At 54.3% G+C, this 24683-nt stretch overlaps 1 protein-coding gene across 1 annotated transcript in view; it reads right to left on the bottom strand.

Moving 5' to 3' along the window:
- Nucleotides 1-23405, bottom strand: part of MINDY4 (MINDY lysine 48 deubiquitinase 4) — a 41863-nt gene extending 18458 nt beyond the window's left edge. Inside the window, 11 exon segments of the mRNA XM_038755731.1 lie at nucleotides 1784-1875; nucleotides 2454-2570; nucleotides 3741-3847; nucleotides 7236-7282; nucleotides 18671-18777; nucleotides 18779-19093; nucleotides 20285-20519; nucleotides 20828-21084; nucleotides 21490-21609; nucleotides 21746-21826; nucleotides 23325-23405. Coding sequence (XP_038611659.1) covers nucleotides 1784-1875; nucleotides 2454-2570; nucleotides 3741-3847; nucleotides 7236-7282; nucleotides 18671-18777; nucleotides 18779-19093; nucleotides 20285-20519; nucleotides 20828-21084; nucleotides 21490-21609; nucleotides 21746-21826; nucleotides 23325-23339 — 1493 coding nt within the window. The 5' untranslated portion in view covers nucleotides 23340-23405.
- Between the last annotated feature and the right edge of the window lie 1278 nt (nucleotides 23406-24683).

The following is a 24683-nucleotide window of genomic DNA, read 5'->3' on the forward strand; positions in this document are numbered from 1 at the left end:
TCTCTCCTTGCCTTCTCCTAATCATGCTGGGGCTGGGGAGAGGCAGGAGGAGGGGGAGACATGGTTCTAGTGCTCAAGGGGCTTCCAGTCTGATGGGAGGAGAGGACATACACCGTGCTGGGTGCCCCAGGATAGACGGAGGACGGAGGAGATACAGACCTGGGGAGAGACGGAGGATGGAGGAGATAGAGACCCACAAGAGGCTGCCAGTCTGCTGGAGAGACAGGGCACACACACACACACAAACACACACACACGTCTGTCTGTTTGTCTGTCTCTCTCTGTGCTGGGCACTGAGAGAGGGCCAGAAGGAGGAGGAGACAGGGTCCCTGTCCTCCTGCCTGATAGGAGGGAACATGCTAAACCCCCCAGAACCAAGCAGAAACCCTGCTCTCTTCACAGCCAAGTGGTAACCAAGCCCAGAACCTAGCCACCAGCCTACCTTTTCTGGGAGACCCCCTCCCCAAGCACTGGACCCCCACTGGGCCTAAGAGAGAGCAACCCAGATGCCCTGTGAGTGCCCACAGTGCCTGGGTCGGTCTGAATTGTGAGTTCCGAGAAACCACAGTGCTGTGGGGATTCCCGGGTGCCTCAGCCACTCAGAGAGCTCGACAGCCTGAAGCTCACATGCCCCCCGACCTGTCTCCAGGCACGACTGGGGTGAGGTTGAGGGAGGGGACCTCTGGGGCCAAAACACTGGGGGTGGGAGCCATGCATGGGGCAGAGGCAAGGGGTTGGGTGCAAAGTGGTCTGAGCTGGGGGTCTTGGGCCAAGGGCAAGCAGGCCTTTCCTGACTAAGCCCTTCCTCTTCTCCCTCTCCCTTTTGTGTCACCCTGACTTGCTCCCTTTATTCATTCCCCCTCCCAACCCCACAACACTTATGTCCCTCTGTCATTTATTTATTTATATTAATGTCTATCTCCCCCTCTAATAATAATAATAATGATGATGATGATGATGGCATTTATTAAGCGCTTACTATGTGCAAAGCACTGTTCTAAGCGCTGGGGGGGATACAATGTGATCAAGTTGTCCCATGTGGGGCTCACAGTCTTAATCCCCCTTTTTACAGATGAGGTAACTGGCTCAGAGAAGTTAAGTGACTTGCCCAAGGTCACACAGCAGACACGTGGCAGAGCTGGGATTCAAACCCATGACCTCTGACTCCAAAGCCCATGCTCTTTCCACTGAGCCACGCTGCTTCTCAAGACTCTGCTGCCTCTCTCACTACTGCCTCTAGACTGTAAGCTTATTGTGGGCAGGGAATGTGTCTCTTTATTGTTCTACTAAACTCTCCCAAGCGCTTAGTACAGTGCTCTGCACACAATAAGTGTAAATATGGCTGAATGAATGAATGAATACTGGCTGGTGCAGAGGCCTCCGCTCCACGGGCCCGGCTGCCCTTCCGGAACAACCACGCTAAATGTTCTGTCCCGATGGGGAGGAAATGATCCAGAGCTTCCTCTCACGCTGCTCCCAACACGGGCAGCAGTTCAAAGGGCCTCAGAAGTGAGAGAGGCAGAGAGGCTGGCCAGAGGCACGGGGTGGGAGCCGCCCAGGTGGGGCTGGATAAGTCCTTGGGAAACACGATGGCAGCAGCAGCGGTTCAGACACCTGGCGCACCTGTGGGCAAGGGCCTTTGGCCGGGACCCAGCCAGCGGCCTCAGGGCTGGAGTGTTGGACCCTTCCCTCCCGCCACTGCCCCAATGGTAGGGCAGCTCCTCCAACACGGGCACGGTTGGGGGGCGGGGGGGGGAAGCGTGCAGTTGGGGCGAGGGCTTACCGGGTTCTGGGGCTTCCACTGCCACCATCTCTGAACAGGAGCTTCTGCAGGACGCAGGCCTGCACAGCGGCCAAAACACCGCACGGTCCCCCCTGCGGGGAACACAGCATGTCACCCAGGGTTGGATGAGCCCCCTCCCCAGATTTTATCCCCCTTGCTCAAACTTCCACCCCAAATACTGTATGCCACCTGGGCAGTTATGTGCACACAGCTTTCTGAACACGCTTACGCTCACCCTCAGATACAGATCCATTTTCCTACCTTCGTATTTGTCCAGGATCTGTCTTCCCTGCTATACCTTGAGAGCTCCTCGAGAGCAAAGGGAAGTGTCTACTTGGTCTACTGGATTCTCCTAAGTGCTTAGCAGGGTATTCTTCACACAGCAAGTGTTCAAGAAACACAAGGCCTCTCTGCTCTGCCTTCTCACTCTTTCTCTCCCAGCTCTGCGTCCCCGTTCTGCCTTGCCTCCCTCCCCATGCATGGACACATGGTGACAGCCCTCTGAGCGGCATGTCCAGTGAGGGGAAGGGGCCGCGGGAATGGAGACGTGGCCCACCTGGGCAGAGTAGCCTCATCTCTCCTGGCAGGAAGTCGCAATCCGACACGCTGAGACAAGAACCACTCAGGCCCCCGGGGAGTCGGTGCCCTGGGATCAGCAGGGGGGACGCACCTTGTTCTGCATGATGCCATAGCGCAGCGGGGGGTCATCGCTGAATGTGAAGCCCTGCAGTGTCCACTCTGCCCTGAACCCGGCCAGGCTGGATCCAAACAGGAGGCTCTTCAGCTCCTGCCCAAGGGAAGGTCCGTGCCCAATCACTGCCAGAATCAGAACAGCGTGCCATCTGGCCACAGGCCAGGGAGGGTGGCACTGCCTCAGGGCACCATCTATCTGTCCCAGCCCCACCCCCAGTCTCAGGGACGCCCACTAAGTGATGTCACCAATCCCCAGCTCTGGCAGCATGGTCTAGTGGATAGACCATGGGCCTGAGAGTCAGAAGGACCTGAGTTCTAATCCTGACTCTGCCACTTGTCGGTTGTGTGACCTTGGGCAAGTCACTTAACTTCTCTGTGGCTCAGTCACCTCAGCTGTAAAATACGGATTAATGCTGTGAGCCCCATGTGGGACATGGACTGTGTTTAACCTGACTAGCTTGTACCCACCCCAGAGCTTAGAGCAGTGCTTGACACATAGTAAGCACTTAATGAATACCATCATTATTATTAACAATATCATCATCATCCTCTGGTACGATGGGCGCAACCCTGGCTCCATCAACCACTTTCTACACCTGCGTCCTGGTGCCAGCTCGGAAACGCTCACCATCCACAGACCTCCTTCGCTTTCCTATTCTGTGGCTTACTGGTGTACCCATGACCAGACTGTTGTCGAGGTAGTGGAATCCCTCTGACACCCCACCGAGTGTGCTCGGCCTCAGGCCCAGGGACCCTGGGGCAGTGTGGAACGAACTTAGATCCAAAGCCCTTTCCTGACCCTTCCAGATGGCTGCCAGTGGCCACATTTAATCCCCGTGTCCCATCCAGGGGTGGAGAATTTCCCAGGAGGCTAGCTAGCCAAAGTAATAATAATACTAATCATTGTGGTATCTGCTAAGGAGTTCCTTTTGTGCCAGGCACTATACTAAGTGCTGGGGTGGATACATGCAAATCAGGTTGGACAGAGTCCCTGTCCTACATGTGACTCACAGTCTTAATCCCCATTTTATAGATCAGGTAACTGAGGCACCAAGAAGTGAAGTGACTTTCTCAAAGTCAAACAGCAGATGAGTGGCAGAGTGGGGATTAGAACCCAGGTGAAAACACTGATTATCAATGGAATTGGATGGAGGCGATTTGAAGTTTTCCCTGGAAGAAACTGAATGAAAGACAGTGGTGGCACCTCTGCTGGCTCTGAGTGACCAACATTAAAAACCCCAAGTTCCCTCTCCCTGGTTCTTACTTTGGCCAGGGAAAAGTCGATGGCTCTGGCTTCCGTCTGCAGCTTCCGTGGGGGCGGGACCTTGGGCCGGATCGCTTCCGCCTCTGTAAACTCATCCCCCACATCCTCTACAAGGCAAAAGTCGGGCCGTAAGACAAGGCTGCTTGTCCACCTTTGATGGGGCAAACCAAGCAGCCCTGGGCTCCTAAGGATGATTTCCAAGCACCAGAACCATGACGACGATGGTCGTCCTGGTATCGATGAATGTGCTTACTCTGTGCCCGAGCCCTGGGGCAGGTGCAGGGGAATCAGATGGGGCCCAGGCCCTGTCCCCTCTGGGCTTCCAGGCTAAGAGCTGGGGAGAGCACCGATCTCACCCCTGGGGTCCAGAAGAGGAAACAGAGGCCCACAGAGGTTGCGACCCTGGCCCGAGGGGCAGTGGGCCAGGGTCACTCAAACCCAGGGCTCTGGATCTGATCTGGAAAGGAAGTCGGGGGCAAACTGGCATTCACTCCACAGAAGTCTGTTGTTCTTGGGTGTCTCCCAGCCAGCCCTGGGCCCTTAGGTGGGCCTGTAATAACAGTAATAATAATTCATAATAATTTTTGTATTTGTTAAGCGCTTACGATACGCCGATACTGTACTAAGCGCTGGGGTGGTAGGAGTAAATTGGGTTGGACACAACCCCTGTCCCATGTGGCATTCACAGTCTCAACCCTTAGTTTACAGATGAGGGAACCGAGGCACAGAGAAGTGAAACGACTTGCCCAAGGCCACACAGCAGACAAGTGGTGGAGTAGGGATCAGAACCCATGACCTCTTGACTCCCAGCCCCATGCTCTATCCATTACACAACACTTCTTTCCTGCCGGTGGTTGTGGGGCGTGGCTGGAGGCTACAGGCCTGGTGATCTGGCCTGGTGCTGTTGTTGGGCAGTGTGGCCTAGTGGATAGAGCATGGGCTTGGGAGTCAAACACATACCCTGCCCACAACGAGCTAACAGTCTAGAGACCACCAGCCCCCCAAGTGAGATCATCACTCCACCCATCTAGAGAAGCAGCATGGCCTAGTAGATACATCACTGCACCCATCTAGAGAAGCAGCGTGGCTCAGTGGAAAGAGCCCGGGCTTTGGAGTCAGAGTTCATGGGTTCAAATCCTGGCTCGGCCAATTGTCAGCTGTGTGACTTTGGGCAAGTCACATAACTTCTCTGTGCCTCAGTTCCCTCATCTGTAAAATGGGGATTAAGACTGTGAGCCCCCTGTGGGACAACCTGATCACCCTGTAACCTCTCCAGTGCTTAGAACAGTGCTTTGCACGTAGTAAGTGCTTAATAAATGCCACCATTATTATTATTATACAGCACTGGCCTGAGAGTCAGAAGAACTTGGCTTAGTACAGCACTCCGTACACAGTAAGGGCTCGATAAATCCGACTGACTGACTGGGAAGGTTTCCAGGCCTGGTGGAGGGGAATGTCGCCAGGAGTCCCTCCCCTACCTCTCAGACCCAGAAAAGAGCAGGTGGAACTCGGGGCACCTGCTCCCAAGCCCCGGTTTCCAGCTCCACCCTGCCCCTTGCCCAGCCTGGTCCCCACCCGTCAGCAGCTCCCCTCAGGGACGTGAGAGAAGGAGGGATAGGGATGGGGGACCCGCAGCTCGGCACTCTGGCCGGAGTACTTCCCAGGAAGCCGGTGCTCGTTCGACTCTCCGGCAGCCACAGCCAGAGCTCCCATGCGGCTGGATTCCTGGGATGTTTCCGTTCCGGAGGGAGGAGTCCGGGGGAGGGAGCGCCTGGCCCTTCGCTTGCCCAACCCTGGACCCTCCCTTCACTGAACCCCTCCCCACACAGGCCGGGATGGCTGCTTTATCTAATCAGGCGCAGGAACGCCCAGAGCCCACGGAGCGCCCGGTTCCGGGGGCCAACTCCTGCCAAGGCAGGTGCTGGGCGCCGCCGGTCACCCCCTCCCCTTACAGTGGCGGCGGTGGGAGATGCCAGGAAGTTGGGGGGTCCTGGGGGTCCTTGAGGGGCCGGGGAAGAGTGCCCGTGGATACCAGACATGCAGGGACCCCGACCTCCTGGTTCCCGGCCCCTTCGGCGGGTAGGATGGTGGCGGTGACGAGGGTGAGGGTGCGCGTGTTCTACAAGCACTGACTCGGACCCAGGAGAATCGGCTCAGACGCAGCCCCCCATCCCCTCCTCTGGTCCCACCCCAAGGCTGAGGGACTAACACAGAGAGAGGGGTCTCGCATCCACTGTACGGCGGAGACCCAGAGAAGTACAGCGACTTCCCTGAGATCATTCAGCAGGCCGGGGAACAGCACAGACTAGGACCCTGGGCTTTGGATCCCTCCAGCCCTCCACCCTCTCCACCGGGAGATCAGCCACCCTGGTGGCAATCCGGCTTCAGGTTTCCATTTCCGTGGTGGCCCGAGTGCTCGGCCTGATCGGAGAGCTGTGGGCAGACACTGGGGAGATGGGGGTGGGTGGGGCGGGGGAGGGGGCTGGCAGGATTCTTCAGCCAAACTGGTTTGGAGGCACCGAGGAGGTCCAGCTTGGTTTGTGGACTGTGGCTTTGCCTTCCACCCTCCACTCCAGCGACACGGAAAAACACTGAGGTAGAAGGCAAAAACGAGGCCTGAACTGGTGGGGGAGGGGTAGAAGACTTGGGTTCAAATTCGACCTCTGCTCTGGCCTGCTGGGTGACCTGGGGTGAGTCACTCAACCGCTCTGGGCCTCGGTTTCTCCCTAGGGGAAGGCCACCCCTTGGGAAGCTGGCAGAATCCCTCATCGGGGGCCAACTGGGGGTACAGGGCCTCCACAGAGACACACATGCACACACCCACAGCAGCCTCCCTGCTCGCCGAAGATGTTGCTGACAGAGAAGTGCACGCAAGAGGCCAAGCCGACCTGGTGACCGGCTGAAATGCCAGGTGCCTTTCTCATTTAAGCCTCCTCATCTCCCGACCCCCTCCGGAACCCACTCCAGCTCAGAGATGCTCAGGCTTGGATTGCAGCCAAGGTGCCAGGGGACTTTGGGTTCTCAGGCAGGAGACAGCGAGGGGACCATTGGGGCTTTGCTTACTGGTGCCCTTTAAAGTGTCTCCTCTGCCCTGCTTGCCTTGGGTGGTATCGTTTCAGCCGGCCACACAGTGTCCTGTTGCCACGTCCCCCTCTGAATGTCGACACCTTCGGGCTTGGGGCTATGGGCCTCTGGAGATTGGTCAGGCCCCTCATTCCTTCCTCTGATCTGGCCTACCACTCATTCATTGTGTCTTAAGACCCGCCGGCCTTCTCCTTCTCCCGCCTCCCCATTTCCCCCCATCTCCCCATCACCCGACAGAGTACGTGAAGCACCTGACCCTTTCGCAGCACCCTGTGGCTCCCCGCAGAGCTTCTGGGAACTGCAGCCCCCAGGGCAGGGAGAGTCCAGGTCCGGGGACAGGAGTGCCAGTGAGAGGCTTGGCCAATGTTCAATGGCCAAAAATCTCATCGGGAGACAGGAGTAGTCACTTACCGAGTGCCAGGAGACTGCTGGCACTGTCAGCCCGGGGCAGGTGGCTCCTGGAGAAGGAAACAGGAGAAGGAAATGTCAAACTGTAAACTTATTCTACACTGTAAGCTCGTTGCAGGCAGGGAATGTGTCTGTTTATTGTTATACTCTCCCAAGCGCTGAGTACAGTGCTTTGCACACAGTAAGTGCTCAGCAAATACAAATGAATGATTGAATGAATGAAGTCACACAGCCCAGCCAGCAAGCCAACTCATAGGGTTCACTGTTCAACCTGCTCCCATGTCAGCAATATTCGTTGGGCACCTACCAGGTACAGGGCTCTGTGCTGGGCGCCTGCCACGGGGAGGTCACTGTACTGGCCGTCTGCTGTGTGCAGAGCACAGTGCTGGGCATCTGTGAGGTGCAGTTCCATTACTGGCTGCAGTGCTTTCCTGAACAACTGCTGTGTGCAGAGGGCTGTACTGACCACTTACCATGTGAAGGCGACTCTACTGGGTGCCCATTCTGTGCAGAGCACACCACTGGATGCTTGGGAAACCTAAGCAAGGTGGGGAGGGTTGGGAGGGAGAGCAACTACCCTGCAGGTGTGGCCCGTCAGACTCGCTTCCCAGTTCCTTGTTCCGGAAAGGGTTCTCCATCTTGCCCCAGGGAGGCCCTGCAGGTGTGTGGGAGGGGGTGGGGGTGAGCTGAGATGGAGAAAGAGAATGGGGGAGCCGGGACAGAGGAGTCAACAGGGTGGAGTGAGGTACAGCAGACCAGAAACCAGGGCCAACAGCAAGATAGGAATTAAAGCAGCAGGAGGGAAGGGGAAGACAAGCCCCCCACTACCCTGGGGAGGGGTGGAGGGAGGCTGCAAGGCCCAAGAGAATGGGGGTTCGATGTGGAAGGTGGATAGAACCATTTCACTATCCCAAACTGGGAGCACCACCCCAATCGGTACCCCATTTACATTGGGCCAGGGGTGGAAGGGGAACTCCCCCCAAACTCTGGTCCGAAAAGTGACGCTGACCACTCCCCTAGAATCCAGAACCCCAGGGTGGAGGCTGTGGTGGGTTAGGAGAAGAGGGAGGGGAGGGAGGCAAGATAAAGAGGGGGAGGAGGGGATGGAGTGGGAGAGGAGACAGTGGGGAAATGGCCAGGGAAACGGTGAAGGTGGAAGGAGGTAGAGGAGATAGTTTGGGGGAGGGAATGGGGTTGGGGAAGGGGTGAGAAGAGGATGGGAGGGAGAGGGGTTGGGTGGGGGGGGCGAGGGGATGGGGAAAGGGACCAGGAGGACGTTTCACGGCTCAGGCCGGCTACAGGCTGACCTACTCTCCATCACGGGATTTCCATGTTCAGAGAATTTTGAATTATTGAGAAGCCTGCTGTAATGCTTTGTTCTCCGTTTCCTATAAATCAAATATCTAAAGGATATATTTAATGGTGAACATTGTGAGAAAATGCTCTCATTGTTTCTTTTATAATCGCCTTTGTAGAGCAAATGGTACAGAGTTAAAAAGGTCGGCTATCCCCTCCCCTCGTCACGCAAATAGACAAATAAACAAGCCAAAAGAGGACCACAGAATGCAGGGTTTCTGGAAAAAAGGATCAATGACCCAAGCTAGCAAGACAAGGAGAAAGACCCCCAACCCACCCTCAGACCCTCCCTTTCCTGACCCTCCCAGGAGGAGAGGGAGGGTCAGTTGTTGGAGAGGGGGGAGGCTGAGTTGAGGAGATTGGGTTGGGGGAGAAGGAAGGTGGGGGTAACAATTTGGGGAGAGAAAGATCCTCCTAATCACAACATTACATGCTATGTGCCCAGCCCTGTAGCATATACAAGAGAGTCACTTCAGGTTCGGTCCCGGTCCTGCCCAGGGCTCCGGGTGTGAGAGGGAGGATAAGTGGTTACCTTCTCCTCATTTTACAGAGGAGGAAAAGGCCCCCCCAGAGAGGTTGAGCGACTTTCCCGAGGTCACCCAGCAGGCCAGGGGCAAAGCGAGGACTCGAACCCCAGGATCTGGTCTGGGTCCCAGCCCCGTGGAGTCAGCGATGGTGGCCAGTGAGGCGAGGTCCGGGAGAGGTGTGAGGGTGGGTTTGGTGTGGTGGGAGGTGTGACCCGCTCAGTCTGGTGGGTCTGACCCGCTGCTACAAGGTCTTCCGGGGGAAAAGCTGTGTGGCCAAATGGAGAGAGGCCGGGCCTGGAAACCAGAGAACCTGGGTTCTAATCCCGCTTCGACACTTGCCCGCTGTGTGACCTTTTACTCTGCCAAGCGCTTAGCACAGTGCTCTGCACACAGTAAGCGCTCAATAAATACGACTGACTGGCTGCTTGGGCAAGTCACTTCTCCGGGCCTTAGTCTACTCAACTGCAAAATGGGGATTCAATACATGCGCTCCTGTCCCGTAAGACTGTGAGCCTCGTGTGGGACAGGGACCGTGTCCAACCTCATTAATTTATGCTTAGTACGCTACCTGGCACACAGTAAGTGCTTAGCAAATACCATAAAAATTAGTAAGAAAAACAGGAGGAGCGTTGCCAAGCTTCCCTGAAGAAGTCCTTGACAAGGTGGGCAAGATGCTACAAGAACCAAGAGCTGAAGCCCCTGCCTGGTGCTGGCTTGTGGGGTCACCCTCACTGTCTCTCCCTCTCAGGACCCCCAATCTTCCCCTCGGTCACGTCATCCTGGTCCCGAACGGGAATGGCGAAAGAAGCCACACTGAGCTGCCCACAGAAGCAGCATGGCCTAGATGATAGAGCAAGAGCCTGGGAGTCAGAAGGACCTGGGTGCTAATCCCATCACTGTCACTTGTCTACTGTGAGACCTTGGGCAAGTCACTTCATTTCTCTGTGCCTCAGTTACCTCACCTGTAAAATGGGGATTACAACTGTGAGCCCCATGTGGGATTGGGACTGGGTCCAACCTGATTACCTTGCGTCTATTCCAGCACTAAGAAGAGCACATGGAACACAAGTAAGCACTTAACAAATACCATTTAAACAGCCCCCACACTGAACTAGGGCCTTTCCTTTCATTCATTCATTCATTCATTCAACTGTATTTATTGAATGCTTACTGTGTGCAGAGCACTGTACTAAGTGCTTGGGAGAGTACAATATAAACCGACCCATTCCCTGCCCACAACGGGCTCACAGTCTAGACAGGGGGACAGACATTAATATAAATTAAATAAATGACACGTGCATAAGTGCTGTGGGGATGGGACGGGGATGAATAAAGGCAGCAAGTCAGAGCGATGCAGAAGGGAATGGGAGAAGAGGAAAAGAGGGCTTAGTCAGGGAAGGCCTCTTGGAGGAGATGGGCCTTCAAATGAGCTTTGAAGGGGGGGTTGCGGGGAGTCATTGTCTGTCGGATTAGAGGAGGAAGGGCGTTCCAGGCCAGAGGCAGGACGTGGGTGAGGGGTTGGGGGTGCGATAGACGAGACTGAGGTACAGTGGGGTCGTCTCTGTCACGGCCAGGAAGATGCGTGGAGGAGGGTGGTAAGGGGTGGTTGGGGGGGGTTGCTGAGGTGCCAACAGGTCCACAACAGAAGAAGGAAGAGCAAACCTCCCTCCTCTCTCATCCTTCTCGCCCACCTTGACCCACCATGGCTCACACTGACTAGTGCCCTCTCCTGCTGCTGGGAGTCAGGCGTGGGAAGGCCACGAGGCAATTACCTCATAAGCTGGCACAAGAGGCCCGCAGACACACTGTCGGGCTTCCCTTCCGCCCATCTCAACTGGAGGCAGGCAGTGCGGCCTGATGGTAAGAGCGCAGGGATGGGAGTCGGAAGACCGGGGGCTGGGCTGAGTGGGCAAGTCACTCAACCTCTCTGGGCTGGAGTCTCCTCCGCCCAAGGATGAGGACAGGAGACAGGGACGGTGCCCGGGGTAATGACTGCGTACTCGCGCTCGTCCCAGTGCTTGGCACAGTCAGCCAGTCGGTCAATCGTATTTACTGAGCGCTAACTGTGTGCAAAGCACTGTACTAAGCATCCAAAAACGCCTTAAATGAGGCTGGTGTTTGGAGACAGGGCTCTGGCTCTGGAGGAGGAGGAAGAGGAGAAGGGGGAAGGGGAGGAGGTGGGGCGGCCACGGCCATCAAAGCCGCCGGTTGGAGAAACCATTTCCCTTCAGGATGCGTTCCCGGATCTCCGGGGCCTCGTCAGGACAGGCTGGGACACGGTGAGGACAAGCTAGGGACACGCTGGGGACTCGTTGGCTGGGGGCCGGGCTCCTGGCTCCCTGCTCCCCCAACCCAAGGGCGCTGGCTTGCTGAGCCCCTCACCCCGGGCCCGTTCAGGCCCCCCTGGACGGAATGGGGGTGTTGGGGGGTGGGCCCAGAGGGGCCGAGGGCGATGGGGGAAGCGGGGAGGGGGCTGAGGCGAACCGACGTAACTGCCAAGGACAGGGAGGGGGGCCGGGGCACCTCCTTCTGCTAAAGCCATTGGGGAGGCCCCAAGGGTCCCCCACCCTCCGGACAAGTCCGGACAATGGCTAGCTGGAAGCGCAATCTTTGTCACACCCCGAACGTGGCTTAGTGGAAAGAGCAAGGGTTTGGGAGTCAGAGGTCGTGGGTTCTAATCCCGGCTCTGCCACCTGTCAGCTGTGTGACCGTGGGTAAGTCACTTAGCTTCTCTGGGCCTCAGTGACCTCATCTGTAAAATGGGGATTAAGTCTGTGAGCACCACGTGGGACAACGTGAATACCTTGTATCTACCCCAGCGCTGAGAACAGTGCTTGGCACACATAGTAAGCGCTTACCAAATACGACCACCATCATCACCAACTCTCTTTCCTGATGCGTCCTGCCAGGCTGCCCGCTCATCCAGTAGAGCATCCCGCACATAGTGGAAGCCAGTACAGCGCTCTGCAAACAGGAGGCGCCCAGGACAGCATGGCCAAATAAACAGAGCACGGATCTGGGGGTCAGAAGGTCCTGGGTTCCAATCCCGACTGCTATTTATCTGCCGTGGGACCTTGGGCAAATTGCTTCACTTACAGTGCCTGGTACATCGTAAGCGCTTAACAAATGCCATTATTATTATTATTCTCTGGGCCTGTTACCTCATCTGGAAAATGGGGATGGAGATTGAGAGTCCTATATGGGACAGGGACCGTGTCCAATCCTATGATCTCATATCTATCCCAGAGTTTGGAACAATGCCTAGCACCTAGTAAGCGCTTAACAAATACTATAACAAATACCATAATTATTATCGTCCCACAACGGGCGCTCAGTACAGCATTCCAGGCACAGCGGGAAGCCAGTATATTGCTCTGCAAACAGGGGGCACCCAGTACAGTGCTCTGCCTACAAGGGGCACCCAGTACAGCCTTCCGCACCCAGCGGGAAGCCAATATGTCGCTCTGCCAATGGGGGGTGGCCGGTACGGCGTTCTGCATGCAGCAGGTGGCTAGTACAGCACGCTCCTAAAATGATTAGTAATCGATTGCCGGATTGCAGCAGTGAGCCCCCTCGGGGAGTCCCGGCGGGCATGGCGCCCGGGCCCCAATTTCTGTCCAGAGGAAACCCGGCCCGGCGCGGATCCGGCCCAGCGCAACCTCAGCCAGGGCAAGGCCTAGCCCTCGTTTCCTTCCACCCTCTCCACAGCCCTTCTTCTCCAGCTCGGGGTCAGGGAACAGGCCCGGGAATGGCTCGAGACTGGAATTCTCATCACACCCTGGGAGGAGGGAGGCGGGGAGCACTGAAACCCAAAGAGGCTAACTGACTCTTCGAGGATCACGCAGCAGGGCCGGGTACAGGTGGGACTTGAACCTGGGGCTCCCGACTCATTCACTCAGAGAAGCAGTGTGGCTTGGTGGAAACGGCACGGGCTTGGGAGTCAGAGGTCGTGGGTTCTAATCCCAACTCCACCGCTTGTCAGCTGGGTGACTTTGGGCAAGTCACCTCACTTCTCTGTGCCTCAGTTACCTCATCTGCAAAATGGGGATTAAGACTGTGAGCCCCACGTGGGACAACCTGATTACCTTGTATCAACCCCAGCGCTTAGAACAGTGCTTTGCACATAGTAAGCGCTTAACAAATGCCATAATTATTATTTTATTGAAGCAGCGTGGCTTAGTGGAAAGAGCACGGGCTTGGGAGTCAGAGGTCGTGGGTTCTAATCCCAACTCCACCGCTTGTCAGCTGGGTGACATTGGGCAAGTCACCTCACTTCTCTGTGCCTCAGTTACCTCATCTGCAAAATGGGGTTTAAGACTGTGAGCCCCACGTGGGACAAGCTGGTCACCTTGTATCCTCCCCAGCACTTAGAACAGTGCTATGCACATAGTAAGCGCTTAACAAAAGCCATCATTATTATTCTTCTTCTTCACTCATTCATTCAGGCGTGCCACGAAGCCCCGTGTCGGGGAGGACGCTCTCGCCCCGCCAACTACAGACCTCAGGGTTCCCCGAGGAAAGCAGCAAAATGCTCCGCAACTGGCGCCTGGCCCACGGTGAGCCAGGGCAGGGCCGGCCCGGGCCGGGCCGCCCCGCATGGTGAAGGGAAGGAAATGAGGCGGCGGGCCCCACCACAGAAGCCCGCCCGAGAAGGGGGAAGGAGGAAGGGGCTCACGGCCAGCCCTGACACCACCTTGTCCTTGTCCAGGGAGGGTGGGACCCGCCGCCGAGTCCGCTGGGTCTGGGGATCTTCTGTTGGGAAGACTATGAGGCGGAGGGGAGAGGAGCGGACAGCAGGGAAGGGGAGGAGAGGAAGAAGGGTAGCAAGTCAGGAAGGAAGGAAAGAAAGAAAGAAAGGAAGGTAGACTGTGAGCCCGTTGTTGAGTAGGGACCGTCTCTATATGTTGCCAATTTGTACTTCCCAAGCGCTTACTACAGTGCTCTGCACACAGTAAGCGCTCAATAAATACGATTGAATGAATGAATGAGGAAGGAAGGAAGGAAAGAAGGGAGGAAAGAAAGGAGGAAGGAACGAAAGAAGGAAGGAAAGAAAGGAAGGAAGGAGGAAGGGAAAACGGAAGGAAGGAGGAAGGAAGGAAGGAGGAAAGGGAGGAAAAAGGAGAGGAAGGAGGGGAAAAAAGAGTAAGGGGAGGAGGGAAAGGGAAGGGAACGAGTTGGGGAGAAGGCTAGGGAGACAAATGTTCAAAGAACACTGATCCAAGTGCACAGGTGATGCAGAAGGGAGAGCAGGTCAGGAAAAAGAGGGCATAATCCTGCAGGCAAAGCATTGTACTGAGAGTTTGGGACTGCGCGGTAGTTAGTAAACTCAACCAGTGGTATCTATTGAGTGCCTACTGTGTGCAGAGCACTGTACTAAGCTCTTGGGAGAGTACATTCCAAAACAGCGCAGCCCTGCCTCCCAGACGGCGCCCTTCAAGAAGCTCACAGTCTACCATGTCCAGAGCTTGGGAGAATCCAACAGACTTAGCGGACTCGATCCCAGCTCTCCCGGGGCTTGCGGTCCAGCAGGGGAGACAGAGACAAAAAGCTGTATAAGTAACTCGTCTCTTCCAATGGCAGCCTGGGGCTTCAACTGTCCGACAGATGGAGAGTATTACAGAGCCCGGGGCCCACAACAGGCACCGGGCAAAGCGCTGCACACCCCGAAGGGCGCCTAGCACAGTGCTTCTCCCCCATCAGTGGGCACCCAGGACCATGCTCTTCACACAACAAGCTAGCGGCGTAGCGTTCTGCCCAAAACGGGGTCCCAGGACTAGGCTCTGCCAGCAGCGTGTGCCCTGCTGCACACAGCGGGCACCCGGGACCACACTCTGCACACAACAAGTTACGAGCCCAGCGCTCTGCACACAGTGGGAACCCCCGTCGCCTTATCTGCGGGGAGACGGCGCCCCCCAGCGGCCGCTGCCGCTCCTGCGGCCTCCCGGGCCCTCTCCTCTCCATGGACTCGGCATTCACATATCTATTCATTTTATTACATATCTATTAATTTTATTTTGTTAGTATGTTTGGTTTTGTTCTCTGTCTCCCCCTTTTAGACTGTGAGCCCACTGTTGGGTAGGGACTGTCTCTATATGTTGCCAACTTGTACTTCCCAAGCACTTAGTACGGTGCTCTGCACACAGTAAGCGCTCAATAAATACGATTGATTGATTGATTGATTCACACCCGGCCCCCTCTCGCCTGCTACCCCAAGCCGGACACTCTGAGCCCTGCGATTCCTTAGGCTGGGAGTCCCGTCACGAACCGCGACTCTGTAGGGCCAGATTATCTTCTAACTAACCCAGCGCTCAATACAGGGCACGTAGGTAATGCTCAACAAATGCCACAATTATTATCATTCATTCATTCAGTCATCATCATCATCATCAATTGTATTTATTGAGCGCTTACTATGTGCAGAGCACTGTACTAAGCGCTTGGGAAGTACAAATTGGCAACATATAGAGACAGTCCCTACCCAACATTGGGCTCACAGTCTAAAAGGGGGAGACAGAGTGTTAAGAACTTGGGAGGGAACTCTCCCACCCTTCAAGGCCTTAGTGAAGATACATCTCCTCCGAAATGCCTTCCCTGACTGAGTCCCACTTTTCCTCATTTCCCACTCCCCTCTGCGTTGCCCTGAATTGCTCCCTTTGCTCTTCCCCCCTCCCCTAAGCACTTAGATAGATAGATATTCATTCAATCGTATTTATTGAGTGCTTACTGTTCATTCATTCAATTCATTCAATCGTATTTATTGAGCGCTTACTGTGTGCAGAGCACTGGACTAAGCGCTTGGGAAGTACAAGTTGGCAACATATGGAGACGGTCCCTACCCAACAACGGGCTCACAGTCTAGAAGGGGGAGACAGGCAACAAAACAAAACATATTAATAAAATAAATACTGTGTGCCGAGCACTATACTAAGCGCTTGAAAACTGTACTAAGCGCTTGAGAACTGTACTAAGTACTTGGCTCTGTATATATATATAAAATTATTATATATCTGTAATTTTACTTATTTATATAGATGTCTGTCTTCCCCCTTCAAGACTGTGAACTCATTGTGGGCAGGGAATATCACTGTTTATTGTTTAATCGTATTTTCCCAAGCGCTTAATACAGTGCTCTGCATACAATACGTGCTAAATAAATAGGACTGAATGAACAGACACATTCCCTTCCCACAACGAGCTTATTTATTGAGCACTAAGTGTGGGCAGGGCACTCTACTAAGCATTTGGAAGAGTACAATATAACAGGGTTGGTAGACATGTTCCCTCCCCACGACCTTTAGAAGAGGATACAGTCATTAACACTAAATAAATTACAGATATGAGCAGTACATAAAAGCTGTGGGGTGGAGAGAGGGCTGAATAAAGGATGTGAAACTGAGTGCAAAGGCAACACAGAAGGGAGTGGGAGAAGTGGAAATGAGGGCTTAGTCAGGGAAGGCCTCTTGGAGGAAATTTGCATTTAATGAAGCTTTGAAGGTGGGGAGGGGGTGATTGTCAGTTGGATATTCCTTCATTCAATCGTATTTATTGAGCACTTACTGTGTGCAGAGCACTGTACTAAGCGCTTGGGAGAGTACAATACAATAAACAGTCACATTCCCTAACCTCGAGGATCTTACAGTCTAGAGCTACGAAGAGGGTGGGCATTCCAGGCAAGAGGCCGGACGTGGGCGAGAGGTCGGCGGCAACATAAATGAGATGGAGGTACAGAGAGTAGGTTGGCTTTAGAGGAACAAAGTGAGTTGTAGTATGACAGTAGCAACACAAGGTGATAGAGTGCTTCAACACCTATGGAAGGAATTTCTATTTCATGCAGAGGTGGATGGGCAACCACTGGAGATTCTTGAGGAGTGGGGAAACATGGACTGAATGGTTTTGTAGAAAAATACAATGTTCTTATATCAATATAAAAATATTAATATTTTATATTATATAAATAGTATATGTATAATGTAATGTAATATATATTATATATTATTATATATCATATATATTATATATTGTATATATTATATATAATAACATATATAAATAATATATTATTGAATTATATTAATAACAATATAAAATATAAAAATAAAATGTAGAAAAATAAAATCTGGGCAGCAGAGTGAAGTATGGACTGGGGTGGGGAGAGACGGGAGGTTAAGAGGTCAGCAAGGAGGCTGAAGCAATCATCAAGCTGGGATAGGAAAAGCCCCTCCTTCCTCTCCCCCTCCTCCCCCTCTCCATCCCCCCCACCTTACCTCCTTCCCTTCCCCACAGCACCTGTATATATGTATATATGTTTGTACATATTTATCACTCTATTTACTTATTTATTTTACTTGTACATATCTATTCTATTTATTTTATTTTGTTAATATGTTTGGTTTTGTTCTCTGTCTCCCCCTTCTAGACTGTGAGCCCGCTGGTGGGTAGGGACCGTCTCTATACGTTGCCAACTTGTACTTCCCAAGCACTTAGTACAGTGCTCTGCACACAGTAAGCGCTCAAAAAATACGATTGATTGATTGATTGATTGATAAGCAGCATGGCCTAGTGGATAGAGCATGGGCCTGGGAGTCAGAAGGTCATGGATTCTAATCCCGGCCCGGTCACTTGTCTGCTGTGTGACATTGGGCAAATCTCCTCACTTCTCTGGGCCTCAGTTACTTCATCTGTAAAATGGAGATTGAGACTGTGAGCCCCACATTATAATAATACTAATGATAGCATTTGTTAAGTGCTTACTATGTGCAAAGCACTGTTCTAAGCACTGGGGAGGATACAAGGTGATCAAGTTGTCCCACGGGGGGCTCACAGTCTTCATCCCCATTTTACAGATGAGGTAACTGAGGCACAGAGAAGTTATGTGACTTGCCCAAGGTCACACAGCTGACAATTGGCAGAGCCAGGATTTGAACCCATGACCACGGACTCCCAAACCTGTGCTCTTTCCACTGAGCACGCCACTGAGTGCTTCTCATTGATACTCCATTACTTCCTTCTCTCTGTAACTGATTTTTGTGTCTCTCTCCACTGCTGGACTGCAAGCCCCTGGAGAGCACAGATCGAGTCCGCTAAATCTGTTGGTGTCTCCCAAGCTCTGGACAGGGTAGACTGTGAGCTTCTCAAAGGGTGTGGTTGAGTTTACTAACTACGGCACAGTCTCGAGCGCTCAGTACAATGCTTCGCCTGCAAAATTATGCCCTCTTTTGCCTGACCTGCTCTCCCTTCTGCATCACCTGTGCACTTGGATCTGTGTTCTTTGTGAACATTTGACTTTCGCCCCAACTCCAACCCCACAGCACTAATGTACGTACCTTTAAATTACATATTATAAATTATTCATTCCTGTTAATGTCTTTCTCCCCCTCTAGAGTGGAAGCTTGTTATGGGCAGGGAGCGTATCTATTGATTCTGTTGCACTGTATTCTCCCAAGCACTTAGCACAGTGCTCTGCACATAGTAACAGCTCAATAAATACCACTGATGGATTGAGTACATACTGCTGACTGGAGAATGGAGTGAAGATTAATCGCCCCGGGGCCTTACCTGGGTGCAGTCTGGCAGCGGTCACTCCCATGAGTGGTGGCCACGAGTGGGCCGCCGGACGTGGGGCCCCCCGGCCTCTCCTCTGCGTCGTAGTCCAGGCCCCCCCCAGCTTTCCGGCATGAGGCCGGGCCTGGTCCTCTCCCTCTCCAGAGGTCTGAGGGCCGGGAGTACGGAGGGGTCCCAGGAGGGGTCCCGGGAGCGGCTGTCCTGTCCGGTGCTGTGGGGCAGACCCCGGGCAGAGCCCATTGGAGAGAGGCTCCTGGACATGAGGGGCCCTAGGGGTGGGGCGGACCCCGTGGGGCTTTCTCGGCGATGGCCGAAGGGCGCGGGGAGAGGACTGGGTGGGCGGGGCTCCCGGTCTCCACTATGCAAGGGGCTGGGAGGGTGGGGTGGGCGTCTCCAGACACGTTTCTTGGCAGAGTCCTAGAAGAGGCACAAAAGAGGAGACCCCTGTAACTGCTACAGCCCTCCAGGGGGCCCTGCGCCACACGGTCTTTCTCTCTCTCTCTCACACACACACTCACTCACACACACATGTTCACTCACACACTCGTCTGCTCACACACTAGCTCACCCTCCCATCCGCCCACTCATGCCCACATATACCCAATCATTCTGCTCACATGCACTTGCCCTCTCCTGCTCACATCCGTCTGCTAACACACGCTCTGGGCATGTTACTCCCCCTCCTCAAAAATCTCCAGTGGCTACCAATCAACCTACGCATCAGGCAAAAACTCCTCACCCTCGACTTCAAGGCTGTCCATCCCCTCGCCCCCTCCTACCTCCTCTCCCTTCTCTCCTTCTCCAGCCCAGCCCGCACCCTCCACTCCTCTGCCGTTAATCTCCTCACTGTGCCTCATTCTCGCCTGTCCCGCCGTCGACCCCCAGCCCATGTCATCCCCCTGGCCTGGAATGCCCTCCCTCTGCCCATCCGCCACACTAGCTCTCTTCCTCCCTTCAAAGCCCTACTGAGAGCTCACCTCCTCCAGGAGGCCTTCCAGACTGAGCCCCCTCCTTCCTCTCCCCCTCCTCCCTCTCCCCATCGCCCCGCCTTACCTCCTTCCCCTCCCCACACCACCTGTATATATGTATATATGTTTGTACATATTCATTACTCTATTTATTTATTTTATTTGTACACATTTATTCTATTTATTTTATTTTGTTAATATGTTTTGTTTTGTTGTCTGTCTTCCCCTTCTAGACTGTGAGCCTGCTGTTGGGTAGGGACCGTCTCTATATGTTGCCAAGTTGTACTTCCCAAGTGCTTAGTACAGTCCTCTGTACACAGTAAGCGCTCAATATGATTGATTGAAAGAATGAATGAACACATACACACACACCTGCTCATGCTCACACCAGTCCTTTCATACCAGCTCACACACACACACCTGCTCACATGCCAATCTGCACATCCACCCACTCACCCTCACATGCCTTTCCATTTATACACACACACACACACACACACACACACACACAAACACACCCACCCACCACCACCACCACCCCCACCCCACCCCCAGAGCTGAGGCCTGACCAGAGCAGCATCTCCTGATGGCCCTGCCCACACGGCCCACTGGGCCCATCCCACCCCACCCCTTACCCCACCTCTGGGGAGCAGGCGATGGGACCGGCCATCATTCCTCGGGCAACCAGACCCGGCTTCAGGCGGAGTTTCTCACTCGCCCTCCTCCTCGCCTCCGGGCCAGGGTCCGGCAGCTTCACACAGCCCAGCTGGGTGGGAAGCGAAGAGCTCCCGAGGGTCAGGGTCTGGCTCGGCAGTAGCTGGGACCCGGTCAGTGACCTCTGGCCGTTGGCTTCTTCGTTAGGATTACTGGGGCTGCTGGAGATGAAGGTACTTTAGGGGAGGGGGATCGCTGAACTGTTTGCTCCACACAACCCTACTTCCACCAGCCACCCCTTTACCCCATCAGGCAGTCCCTCCCATCCCTTCCATCTGCCCCCCCACATCCCTGTTGGATCCATACTGAGCCAACCCGGCATCTACACTGAGCCAGTTTGGTACCACACTGAGCCCATCCACGTCCCATGTCTCTGGGGCCCTAGGGGCAGTCAGCCGGAGTGGGTTGGCTGTCCTGCCACTGTTGGCCCGGCCGGGGTCAGGGGGGAGAAGTGGGGAGCCACGGGTACCTGGGTGGTCCTCCCGTATTGGGAGTGACCCTGCAGCCCTCAGCTGGAAGGTCAGGCACGGGACCCCGTGTGCTGTCTGGACTCCAGCGACGCCGCTCCTGTAGCTGCTGCCCCTCCTGCTGCTGCTGCTGCAGGGTCACGTCCTCGGCTACGGTGGCTGAGGCAGCTCCGCTGGGAACCTCCATGGGGAGACCCATGCCGGACAGGCAGTGGAGAGTGATGAGCTCCAGGCTTGTTTTCAGGGGGCTGCCCTTTGCCTGGAAGTGGGGGAAAGTGGGGGAGAGTAGGGAGGAGCCGGGGACAGTGGTGGGGACAGGTAGGAGAACAGAGAGTGTGGGAGGGATGGGAGGAAGTCAGGGAGAACAGGAGAGAGTGGGGTGGAGTGGGGAAGAGTGGGGCGATGAGGGGAATGGGATGAAGTGAAGGAGAGTGAGAGAAGAGTGGGAGGAGAGGGAGAGAGTGGGAGGACATGGGAAGGGGGTGGATGGAGACGAGCAGAGACAGAGAAGGGGAGAAAGGGCGGTGTAAGGAGAGGCCAAGGGAGGGAGACATTAAGGGAGAGGAGAAGGCAAGAGGAGAAAGGTCCAATCAGAGAGCAGCCAGTTAGCACGGCCAGAGGCCCACGTCGGTGTCTGCATTGGTGGTGGCATCCAAGTTCCTACCTTGTCCCGGCGGTAGGCGGCCTCCAGGTGTAAGACCCTGCGCAGCTCCTGCCGGGTGCGGATGGCTCTGGCTGACCGTGGAAGCTCCTGGTCCAGGGTTGCGGCGGTCATCTGCAAGCCCTGCCAGGGTTGTGGGGGAGAAGATGATGGAGAAGGAAACCAGGAGAGCCGGCCAGCCCTCCGGCCGTCCATCAGCAGACAGGGAGGATGGAGAGACGGGGAGGAGGGGCCGGGAAGGGGCTGGGTTGGGAATTACCTTCCGGCTGAGGAATTCTCTGACCAGGGCGGCCGCCACCTCTGCCACGAAGGCCCGGTCCATTTCCTGTCCGGCCTCTGCCTGCAACGGATTCATTCACTCTTTTAATCATATTTATTGAGCGTTTACTGTGTGGAAAGCACTGTACCAGGCGCTAGACTGGGAACTCGCTGTGGGCAGGGAGTGTGTCTATCACCTCTGTTATATTGGACTCTCCCACACAGTTAGTACGGTGCTCTGCACCAAGTAAGCGCTTAGTGGACACCACTGACTGATTGATTGACTGACTGATCGCCGGGCCGGGGGTGCAGGGGCGGCCGCGGGACTTGATGGGGTGGGGGGGAGACGGTTTCCTCGTACTGGGTAGGGATAGAGCCCCCTTCTCCGCCCCCGTCGCCCCTGCCGGGGGGGTGACCCCTCTCCCTTTCCCTTGCTGCCCACGTTTCTCACCCTGCCACCAGCCTGGATCTCCTGCCCGCTTCCAACCTGCCGGACCCCGGCTCTCCCCTCCCCCGGGGGGTCTTCCTTGAATAATGTTCTTCTCTCCCTGTCCCTCTCTCCCTACGCGCTTTTGTACGTGCCGGTTCCTGGGCTCGAACACTTTATCATCATCATCATCATCATCAATCGTATTTATTGAGCGCTTACTGTGTGCAGAGCACTGTACTAAGCGCTTGGGAAGTACAAGCTGGCAACATATAGAGACAGTCCCTACCCAACAGTGGGCTCACAGTCTAAAAGGGGGAGACAGAGAACAAAACCAAACATACTAACATCTGAGCTGCCCACCTGTTTGTCTTTCCATTCCCTTGCTTCTCCTACCTCTAAATCATTTCAGTGTCTATAGCCCCATTAGCTCCTTGAGAAACAGCGTGGCTCGGTGGAGAGAGGCCGGGCTTGGGGGTCAGAGGTCGTGGGTTCTAATCCCGGCTCCGCCGCTTGTCAGCTGTGTGACTTTGGTCAAGTCACTTAACTACTCTGGGCCTCAGTTCCCTCATCTGTAAAATGGGGATTAAGACGGTGGGCCCCACGTGGGACAACCTGATCACCTTGAATCCACCCCAGCGCTTAGAACAGTGCTTCACACATCAATCAATCGTATTTATTGAGCGCTTACTGTGTGCAGAGCACTGTACTAAGCGCTTGGGAAGTACAAGTTGGCAACATATAGAGACAGTCCCTACCCAACAGTGGGCTCGCTTCACAAATGCCATTATTATTGAGGGCGGGGATTGGGTCTTTTATCATCATCAATCGTATTTACTGAGCGCTTACTGTCTGCAGAGCACTGCACTAAGCGCTTGGGAAGTACAAATTGGCAACATATAGAGACAGTCCCTGCCCAACAGTGGGCTCTCCCCAAACCTTAGTTCAGCGCCCTGCACACAGCAGCCTCCCAAGGCAGCCCTGTACACTCAGAAGGAACACAGTACAACGCTCTGCACCCAGCGTCCAGTACAGTGCTCTGCACTCGGGGTCCAATACAGCGTTCTGCACCCATCAGAGGGGCTGCCAGTGTGATAGGACACACACACACACACACGCAATGCCCTCGTGTCGCCTGGTCACCCCCACCCACCTCCATCATCTCCATCTCCACCGCCGGGGCCTACCCCAAGCCGCTTCTCCCTCCGCCGCGTAACCTAGGCAACGGGAGGACCGCCGGCCCTGAGCCTCCCGCGATGACGTCACTTCCCCTTCTGAAGCAGGAGGCGGCGAACGAGGAAAAGGAGAGAGCGGAGCCAACGCGCTAAACTCTTCCCACAGCGCCCTCTGCCGCCGAGGAGGAGGGAGCGTGGTCCCTCCGGCCGCCTTACCGTATTTACCTCTCCGAAAGTTTCTTCATTCATTCATTCATTTATTCATTCATTCGTATTTAATAATAATAATAATAATAATGATGGCATTTGTTAAGCGCTTACTATGTGCAAAGCACTGTTCTAAGCGCTGGGGGATACAAGGTGATAATAATAATAATAATGATGGCATTTATTAAGCGCTTACTCAGTGCAAAGCACTGTTCTAAGCGCTGGAGAGGTTACGAGGTGATCAGGTTGTCCCACGTGGGGCTCACAGTCTTAATCCCCATTTTACAGATGAGGTAACTGAGGCACAGAGAAGTTAAGTGACTTGCCCAAAGTCACACAGCTGACAATTGCCGGAGCCGGGATTCGAACCCATGACCTCTGACTCCAAAGCCCGTGCTCTTTCCACTGAGCCATGCTGCTTCTCAGGTTGTCCCACCTGGGGCTCACAGTCTTCATCCCCATTTTACAGATGAGGTCACTGAGGCTCTGAGAAGTTATGTGACTTGCCCAAGGTCACACAGCAGACAATATTACTCTATTTATTTATTTACTTATTTTACTTGTACATATCTATTCTATTTATTTTATTTTGTTAGTATGTTTGGTTTTGTTCTCTGTCTCCCCCCTTTTAGACTGTGAGCCCAATGTTGGGTAGGGACTGTCTCTATATGTTGCCAACTTGTACTTCCCAAGCGCTTAGTACAGTGCTCTGCACACAGTAAGCGCTCAATAAATACAATTGATTGATTGATGTGGCGGAGCTGGGATTCGAACCCATGACCTCTGACTCCAAAGCCCGTGTTCTTTCCATTAAGCCATGCTACTTCTCTTAAGCACTTAGTATGTACCAGGCAGTGAAGTAAGGGCTGGGGCAGATACAACTGTACACTTGTAATCATCCTGGCTCAGTCACCTCATCTGACTGTACTTTCCAAGCGCCCAGTACAGTGCTCTGCAAACAGTAAGTACTCAATAAATACGATTCAACGAATGAATCTGTAAAATGGGGATTAAGACTGTGAGCTCCGTGTGGGACAGGGAATGTGTCTTACCTGGTCATTTTGTAACTGCCCCTGTGCTTAATACAGTGCCTGGCATGTAGTAGACGCTTAAGAAATACCATTTAAAAA

This window comes from Tachyglossus aculeatus, chromosome 13, assembly GCF_015852505.1.
Source record: "Tachyglossus aculeatus isolate mTacAcu1 chromosome 13, mTacAcu1.pri, whole genome shotgun sequence".
NCBI classification, from domain to species: domain Eukaryota; kingdom Metazoa; phylum Chordata; class Mammalia; order Monotremata; family Tachyglossidae; genus Tachyglossus; species Tachyglossus aculeatus.